This window comes from Sardina pilchardus, chromosome 14, assembly GCF_963854185.1.
Source record: "Sardina pilchardus chromosome 14, fSarPil1.1, whole genome shotgun sequence".
In the NCBI taxonomy this organism is placed as follows: Eukaryota; Metazoa; Chordata; class Actinopteri; order Clupeiformes; family Clupeidae; genus Sardina; species Sardina pilchardus.
The window spans coordinates 20,348,734-20,358,733 of NC_085007.1; the positions used below are offsets into that span (position 1 = coordinate 20,348,734).

The following is a 10,000-nucleotide window of genomic DNA, read 5'->3' on the forward strand; positions in this document are numbered from 1 at the left end:
GACTGTATGCACCAGGGAAGATGTGTGTTCATGTATGTGCGTGTGTGCGTGTGTGTGTGTGTGTGTGTGTGGGCGGAGGGGGGCATTTAATCGACTTAATGATTTACAAATCATTTCATGAATAAAAAGATGATCAACGCCTTGTAGCCTAAACGGTTTCAAGCAGGTCTTTCTCGAAAGAAAAGTCATACAATGTGGATATATTTATTAACCTCTTATTATCATCAGATAAACAGGTGGTTAAGTTTTCATGAGAATCTCCCAAAGGTGACGCCTTCATCCACATCATTATGTCCTCCAATCCTAGTGGGACTGCGGGAGCGGTAGCTAGTGTTCACTCCGTTCACACCGGTTCAATTTAAACCTCTGCCATGACTCACTCTGCATGAGTTCTCGCAAAATGTTTTGGAGGACTTGTATGGAGACGAATGAACACACCGGGGAAATAAAAGACTGCTATCGGCTTCATGAATAGGCTAGGGATACGCGTTGCCTACAAGTGGCGGCTTTTGTTTGATTGTCACCTGGCTCCAGAAACAGAATTGAAATTCAGATAGGAAACCACAGGCAACCCCAAATGTTGTGCATATGCACATAAACTGGGTTGTTTAGATCAAGGTTTATAGGGTAGGTTGGGAGTCTCTGGGTGCACTGTGTTCCCTCTTGCAATTGAGTTCTATTTTCTGCGGAGCGAATTTACGCATCATATATTTTTTGATTTGAAATGCCGAACTTCTCTGATCACGATTCCTTGTTTATTTGAATTGTGCTCCTCTACGCTTCCACTCACTCCTCGGCGTCCACAACTTTCCCATCTCGCTCACCGGGCGAAGAATCTAGAGTCTCAGAGAGCGGATCACACCTCTGCTCTGCGAGTGCAACAGACTGGTCATCGGACGTCTCAGAGCATTTAGTGATCAGGCACATGTGCGCTTCTCTTACCGCATTTGATTGACTTCGGAAACTGCGCTAACGTGGAGAAGATATCGGGGCGGATAAACGCTGGAAGGCAATCGGCTCCGTATCAGCATTTAAGTGGGTATTTACCGCACCTCCCGGAGACATTCATTCGATGAGCCGCTGTCCAGCTGCGCAACATCACTAAACTACTTAGGAGTGTTAAGTGCTTTTGCTATTCAACCAATGTCCATCGGAATCTTTGAACTGCTATGATTTTTTTGGGCTGGAACCCCGTTTTCTTATTTTCACATCGGATGACCCAGGGAAGCTGTCGGATACACCGGAATTATTGAACTGATCTTAGCGCAAGCGGTGGAAGCAATGAACACTGGACGCGTCCCCTCATGATCATCAGCAGGTGTCGTTGAGTGTCCGATGGACGTTCGCTTTCTTTCAACATTTTATTAATATTGGCTCCGAAGTTGAGGGAGGGCAACAGAAAAAAAATGACACGTCTCTGCACACTTGGATGCATTGTGGTCTTGCTTTGCAGAGGTGAGTGGAATTAACAATTCTAGACATTTCCATAATTCGAATTTTCCCACTCCCAAACTTCACTAACATGGGAAACTACAACAAAACTGAGTATAGTGCCAGCTTACATTTACAATGGGTGAAGGACATGGTTCAGGTTCTGGGTAATTACAATCAGTGGAGGTATTTCAATCAAATATAAAGAAAGCATTGGAATCAACACAGTCTATGTTTTGTTCATTGTTTGATGCTGCTGAGCTTTCATGTCTGAAAACCTGTTGGACAGACCTGTCAGTATGCATGGATGCTGAGGAGAAGGCAGGAGTGTGAGCCACAGAGCCACACAGCATTGCATATGGACGGCAGCCGAATCGGAGTCTCGTGCCACTTCCAGTTCTTATGGATGTGGTAGGGGCGCAGTAGTGGAATAGGGTGTGATCTCATTGTGAGTCACCTAGGGCCAAACCGTGCCAGCAGTCAGCGCTAAAACATTATTGATGATGCTCTCCTCATTCTCCCTCGCCCGCTGTGAAAGACGAGTTGGAGAGAGAGAGAGAGAGAGGAATAGAGGAATCGGTGATGGCCATCCACAGATATCAAAAGCAGGAGGAAGCGCGCTCAGGAGTTGTGCTTTTTTTTTTGGGTTGCAGAGGCAGGGGCATGAATTAAACAATGCAGGTGCTCAGCATGTGGGTTACGGCAGAAAGAAGGACTGGAGAAAAGTCAGACACATGTAGATGAAGGACCGCAGCTGCGGCAGATGTATGTGTGTGTATATATGTGTGTGTATATATAAAGAAAGAGAGGAGGGTGGGGGGTAGATAAAACAAGATGTATGCTCCACAAGGCTCAAAAAGTAATCCCAGTAATGAGACCTACCTGTGGTGTAGCTAGTGGAAACTGACAGATGGGTAGGCAGAGAGAGTCGGTGCGGAAAGGTAGAGGCACTGTTTCCCTCCTGCTATGAAAGATGGAGAATATGTTGTTTCTGGTGTAAACTGAAACTCCTTGGAATGGAAACGATGGCTTGGATTGAGTTCATCGGATATGGCTTGTGTTTGATTGAAAAACATGTTTTTTTTTTCCATTTCAGTAATTCCATCATGTTTTAAATGTCACCTTCTCACTCCCGAGTGGAAAACCAGATGCCACAGCTATGCGCTGAAAATGAATGTATAGCACAATGTTGGACTCATTTGTTTTTTTTTTACCCCCCCTCAGGGAATATGCTTCTTGAGTGTCACTGTTAACTGGATTTGCATGCTTGCACATGGAACTAATTTGTTGGTTCCTCATGAGAAAATGGACTGTAGTTCAGTTAAGGACCTCGTATGTCACTTATCGTTAGTGCCTTTGCTTTGCGGTGTCCACCAGTGCGTTGGTTTTAGAATTGGAGCTCCGTGAGCTTATTTGACGGACAGCCCGCTGTGGCAGAGCTCGCTACGATCCCCAAGCCACACTCGCCAGACATTACAGCTCGGAGACTCTGGTCCACCAGAGGGTCCCCTCAGCCCAGACACGTTGTTCCCTTTATGAGAGCAATTCGCAATAAGGGGGATATGACTTACTCTATGACTCAGGTCATCGAAGCACAAAATGATCATTAAATTAAGACACATCCATTACTCGGCACGGCCACGTTCAATGTCATCTCTGCAAGTCTATAAATATCTCAAGAAGTAATCATTTCCCAGTGCTTTGGGAAATGGGGGGGGGGGGGGGGGCTCTCCAGATTGACAGTTAGAATCACTGGCCTCAGAAGCCTGGGCCATCTTACTCTTAGCTAAATGCTTATTTCCCGTCGAATGGATTTTCTAATGGGTATCATGGCACTGGGTGGCCTCGTGCTCCATCCTGCCGCTCCACAGTAAATAACTATCAATTACGCTACAAGAGGACAGCTCAAATAAACCCCACCCCAGGATTCAACCAGATGGGCTTCATACCAAACGTCTTAGTCAGGGATCTCTGTTACATGGGCCATGTATGAAAGAGGAGTCTATAAAACCAGCAGCCAGGCTATGCACATAAACCTAGTGTGTGTGTGTGTGTGTGTGTGTGTGTGTGTGTGTGTGTGTGTGTGTGTGTGTGTGTGTGTGTGTGTGTGTGTGTGTGTGTGTGTGTGTGTGTGTGTTTGTGTGGTGGGGTGATAGCTGAGGTTTTGAGAAGCCATGCTGAGTACTGTTCAGGGCTTTATTGGCATCATAATGTGGAAATAGAGGCTGTAAACACCAGAATGCTCAGAAGGGTTGAGTACATTACTCTGATTGCTCCTCCTCAAATCAATTCCTAATCATTACCTGACGACTCTAGAACTCATTGTGCGTGTGTGTGCGTGCGTGCGTGCGTGCGTGCGTTCGTGCGTGCGTGCGTGCGTGCGTGTGTGTGTGTGTGTGTGTGTGCATGTGTGAGTGTGTGTGTGTGTGTGTGTGTGTGTGTGTGTGTGTGTGTGTGTGTCTGAGTGTGTATCTGTGTCTCTGTGTGTGTGTGTGTGTGTCTGGTCTGTGTGTGTGTGTGTGTGTGTGTGTGTGTGTGTGTGTGTATATATATGTGTGAATGTCAAAGTTGTATTTTCTCTGAGAATATTTGAATCCTTTCTGTATAAGAAATTGATTGGTGGATTCAAATAAAGAAATCAAATGTGTCTGTGTGTGTGTGTGTCTGGTCTGCGTGTGTGTTTGTGTGTGTGTGTCTGGTCTGCGTGTGTGTTTGTGTGACTATGTCTGTGTGTGTACATGTTTGTGTGTGTGTGTGTGTGTTTGTGCTTGAGTATGCTTATACTGCAGCAACTTAGAAAATGCATAAGCGTATTGGCAGGCGTGGCAACCCCCCCCCCCCCCCCCCGCGCTGCTGCGTGCTGTGACTACATCCGCAGGTAGTGATGGAAGGTGCCTGCTCGGCGCCTCTCGCTCTGTGCATATGCCGGCGCGTGCGGGGGGTTATAATAGGGACTCCCCAGTGGGCCGCTGCTTCGGCATCATTACCACATGCGCTCCCACAAACAACAAGGCCATTAAGAGTGATTACAAGAGCTGTCTGCTTCGCGCCGGCGACGCCACTCGCTTGCGGTCCGTGCTCTCGGGTAAAGGTTCCCCAGGACACGGTCAGCAGCTTCCTGTCCGAGGCGTGTAGCGGGGCGGTGACCTGCTCGCGCGTGCCGCCCGGTCCTCCTCAATATCAATAAACACGCGCGCGGGCGGGCGGGCGGGCGGGCGGGCGGCCGCAAGGACAGTGCCAGGACACATGCCCAAATAAATCAGCGGGGCAGGGAGGGGGCGGAGCGGGTGCCCGGACCCGTCGTACCCGCCGTACGAGCAAAGGCTTCCGAGGGTGATTAATGTGACGATGAGTGTCTCGGAGTGAAGACGTTCTGCCTGGCGAGGACGATATCAACACGAGTTTATGATGCTGCTGCGCTGTCAGTACGGATGCGTATGTAAAATTGGGAAAGACGGCAATTAGTCATGTCGCGCAGAGCTGTCACAAGACCGTCTCGCCGTTTCCCGATCGTGAGGAGGCTGCAGTGCCAGGCCCCGGTTTTCGCTTGTTTTTTTTTTCAGGCCTTTTTCAGTAGGTTGTTTGGATTGCAGACCAACTATCTCCGGGAGAATATAAGATAGTGTAGTGTAGTCATGAGTTTATGTATTCTCTAGAGTTTATCTTCCTATATACTTACAAACCCTGTTCAAATTCTCAGAGGAACTGCTACGCGTTGGTTCCTCTGGCACTCAGTCTTGTCTGAGATTGCAGGCTTTACTCCGCGTTAGATAGTAGTTTGCTGCACAAACTGTGCCCAGCCTCTCTCTCTCTCTCTCGGGGAGGGTTTGTACTTTTGACAGCGCACTGTCAGACTTTGAGCTTTTTGTATGCCCGTGTTCACAAACAATCCAATTAGCGAACTCTTACAATGAATGGAAATGCAGCTCCTGTTTACCACCACACCCCCCCCCCCCCCATCCCTAACAATCCATTATTTAAAACAGGTACGTATCCACATGTGTCTGTGGATGGAAGAAAGCCTGGAAGTGTGCATACATTAGATGGGAAATGCATAGATTCCCAGCTGAGCCGTGGCACTTGTGGGAATACTGTACACCATGCACTAATCTGGAATGGCTTGCACACACACACACACACACACACACACACACACACACACACACACACACACAGACACACACACACACACACACACACACACACACACACACACAACACACACACACACACACACACACACACACACACACACACACACACACACACACACACACACCAGAAAACAATATCATAGACCATGAGAAGGGGCACCACTTGCTAGGGGGTCTGGCCATATTTCCATAGCTAACAGAGAATTAGTCAAACAGCTTATCTTAGCTCACGTCTATGCGCCTGGTGAATCAGAGGCCACATACAGTGGGAAAGATGGATGGAAGCAAGGAGAAGGATCGGATCCATCTCCACTCTTCACTCCCGCTGACAGCTTTCTTTTCCACTGGGACCTTCGTTCCCTTTCTCCCTGGTGCCCCCATCTCTCTCTCTCTCTCTCTCTTCATTCCCTTTTTCATTCCCCACCTCCTCTCCTCTCCTCCGCTTTCGATTCCCATATGAATAGGGGTTCAAATAATTTGGCTTCGCTGTCAGGCGCGTTTCTTCTGAGTGAGTTTCTTCTTTTTTGAGGGACGTCAGTCAGCATGTCAGGGCGCTTGTTTCCCCCTTCGTTAAGCCAATTAAATCACGTCATTCCGCAAGAGATCGAGAAAAACAGAGCTAGGAGCTTCACAGGGAGCGCCGCTGAAAAGCTGTCCCTCGGCAATAGTGGCACATCAAGGCGTTTAATGTTATCTCCAGAGGTGAGGCGCCGTGTGAAATGCAAGTTTGTCCACCGAGCCTTGTGATGGATTATGTTTTGAAGTGTTTTGATAGATGGTATAAAGGCATTCACTATCCTGGATACCACCAACCGTGATTTTATTTCTCTCAGAAGAAACTTTTTTCCCCCCCTTTGTACCTTGACCTTGCTGTCCTCAAGCAACCTCGTTGACATGATTTACTTTCAATAAGACTCAAAACGATCCTCAAAATACAACATTATGTTAATTTATGAGGAAGGCATTTTATAGGGAAAAAAAAGAAATTGGAATGTGGGAGAAGAGAAGAAGTACAGAAAATCAGGAGCGAGTAGATGAATTCATATTCGGGGCAGCCTTGGCCTACTGGTTAGGCCTTCGAGCTTGTAACCGGAGAGTTGCCGGTTCGATCCCCGACCAATCCACGGCTGAAGTGCCCTTGAGTGAGGCACCTGACCCCTCACTGCTCCCCAAGCGCCACTGGTTGGGCAGGCAGCTCTGGGTTAGTGTGTGCTTCACCTCACTATGTATTCACTGTGTGCTGTGTGTGTTCACTAATTCACAAATTGGGTTATATGCAGCTAAAAAAAAGATCATATTTAAGAGTTTAAAGGAGGCTACATCGGCTGTCCAACTGAGGCGCTCCACTCACATCGCGTAAAAACAGTTTTAGAAGACTGGCCTAATTTTTTCCGAACGTACGCGCCGCTATCAGGTCTGGCGTCGTCAGTTCCATTCGTTATAGCGGTAGCGAATGGTTGCATCATACGCTACACGAACGGAACACTTCAGTTACATGCCTGGTGTAGCCTGGTTATGCTTTGTAGCTTAAACGATGAGAGTGTTGGTGTGCTGTAGAGGACAGTGAATTCTTTGAAGTATTTGAAGCTAGGCCCGTTAGAACCGAGTATGTTTGAAGGAGTATTTTGAAATCGATTCAACCTTTTTCAGTTGTCCAGAGAGGCAGGTACAGTTGATATGAATGTGTGAATATCCGTGGCTAAAACTGCATGGAATGTATAAGTTCATTCATTGATTCAACACACTGGTGTTCTGTATGCTGAATCATATTCAGTGCATTCAGTATAATGATTTCAGGGAGAATTCTGCTTTTTTCTGTCTTTTGCCTCGATTTTCTGTCTTTTGTCTATCGATCTGACAAACTGTTCAAGAATATACAATATTGTCATGAGGATAATTAGGGTTCACTGTTTGGTTATGCCGAGCGATTCAGAGCTGAACATCTTCAGTCTACGTTTACTGGATTTCTGACAGTAAAGCCTACAACTGGGATTAAAATGATACACAAGTGCTTTTTTTTATTTTAAAATAATATAGTGATGTTTCTGAAGAGGATTAGGCTTGCTTTACATATCATTACTTTATGGCGAGGATTTGCTAGATACAATGTGAGACGTTTTGGTAGGTTCCCCTTTGCAACTGGTCTATTTCTCATTACAATCTGACTAGATGGAGGCTTGTGGCCTTGCCCATTTTGGCAGAAAATTGCAATCTGCAGCAGAGCAGATTACATCTATGAATGAGAAAATACTTTCCCTTCTCACTGCACAGCGCTCTGTTGTGTTTGTGAGTGAGTCTGTGTGTGTGGTGTGTGTGTGTGTGTGTGTGTGTGTGTGTGTGTGTGCAGTGTGTGTGTGTGTGTGCAGTGCACCCGTTATTGTGTGTGTGTGTGTGTGTGTGTGTGTGTGTGTGTGTGTGTGTGTGTGTGTGTGTGTGTGTGTGTGTGTGTGTGTGTGTGTGTGTGTGTGCAGTATGTGTGTACCCATGTTTGTGTGTGTGTGTGTATGTCTGTGTACCCATGTTTTTGTGTGTGTGTCTGTGTGTGTGTGTGTGTGTGTGTGTGTGTGTGTGTGTGTGCACGCGTGTCTACCCATGTGTATTTGTGCGTGACCACCTATGCATTTATGTGTTTGCCATGGCAGTTGCCTTCGCTATGAAGCAGTCAAAATCCCCCAGCTGAAATCTTAATTACATCCATTATTGAGCATTATGATTTGGACGCCCCGTCGCCTCCCCAGTCTCCCGCTCCACTCTTTGTGTTTCCTCCGTGCTGCCGACTCTCTTTCTTCCCGTGTTGATGGGGGCAGTTCAGGCCCGCAGCACAAAGTGGCCGTCGTCATTGGAAAATCCTGCTGACCTTTGCATCATTTACATCAGTCTTTCTCCTGAAGTGATCCTGATCTCAGATAACACTCACTACACACACACACACACACACACACACACACATAGACACATGACAACACACACACACACACACACACACAGACACAAACTGACCCTCCCCCATGCCCTTCAGACTCCAATTTAATTACAGGGTGGGGTAACCCGTGCACCATTGAATTTCAGCTGGCTAAATCTAAATGGAGGCGGATAGGCTAGGCGGTGTGGTGGTGGACGGCTCCCTCTCTTGCCTATATCACAAGCGACAGATAAAGCCGGGCGGACGCTCCTCATCTCACTCTGCACAGCCCAGGCAATTTCCTCTCCCAGCTGCTCCTATTGGCAGATCCCCTGTGACCACTGTACCATGCCCCCCCCCCCCCCGCCCATTTCAGACGACACCCTCTCCCAGCCAACTCACAATAAGGAGAGGAGTCCGACATCTCTCCACCCCCCCCCCCCTCACACCCCCAGACCCCTGAACCCAAAGGGAACTGATGAAATTACACAATGTATAAATGGGTTTTGTTGGCTTGCGTGCTTTTTTGTTGTTGACGCTGTGCTTGAGCTGCAGTCTTTATTATGCCACTATACAGATTCAGTGTACAGAACACAGAACACTGATTCATTCGCTGACCCTGAACATTGGGCTCCACTAGTTTCAAAATGTATTTTCATCAGGGCCCCTGTAACATGAATAGTGCATGCTGTGTATATTCTGTTTTATTCACAGCAAGAGGCAATTTGGGCATGATGCTCTATTCCAATACTAGACAGTCCAAACCTTTTCTTAAAAAGTGATCACTTATTGGAAATATTGATTTATGCAAAATGGGACAACCTGCGTTTAGTCAAGGATGGAGACATTAGTGATATTTTTCCAGCACGCGTGACATGCCATGTGGCCCCCTGGCCTTATCGAGGGGTCATCCCCACTCCCCCGCTTCCTTGTGGCCCTCGTGACCCGAGGCTGAACGAGGGGAGGCAAATGAAATGGGTAGGTGGTGGAATGGAAGTGCAGGTCCTCAGAGCAAGGTGAATTATGGGGTGGCAAGGGAGGGAAAAGATGGAGTGTAAGCCATTGCCCACACCTCCCCGCTAGCTCTCCATGAATTATGGGGGAATACTGTCAGTAACAGTGATGGATGAATAATGAGCTTGAATCAACTCTCTCACTTCTAAACCCGGAGATAGCCAAGACAAATCAAATGGCCAAATCAGTGAGTTACTTTGGCAGATTAGATAAGAGGAATATGAAATCAAGTCTCCATTCCTGCGATACATACTGTATTCGCCCCCTCCCCCCATTACATGCAGCGATAGGATATCTGCAAAATGGAGACGGCCCACATATCATGTCGGAGCATAGTGCCACGCCACTATCATCTGAATGAATTTTGTCACATATGATCTACTTCATTCCTTTAAAAAGATCGCTTGATCTTGACTTCTGCGAGGAGCCCAGTAGTCCTCAGATGCCCACGGAGCGGCCCAGTGTGATGTGCTGAAGTCGGAAGCCCTCCCTCTGCCCT

General features: G+C 47.3%; 1 protein-coding gene across 1 annotated transcript in view; it reads left to right on the forward strand.

The window, feature by feature from the left end:
* Positions 1-957: 957 nt before the first annotated feature.
* The window catches only part of si:dkey-112m2.1 (transmembrane protein 132D), a 131,952-nt gene continuing 122,909 nt past the window's right edge, over positions 958-10,000 (forward strand). The window contains exon 1 of the mRNA XM_062554892.1: positions 958-1,455. Coding sequence (XP_062410876.1) covers positions 1,407-1,455 — 49 coding nt within the window. The 5' untranslated portion in view covers positions 958-1,406. The remainder of the gene's footprint in view (positions 1,456-10,000) is intronic.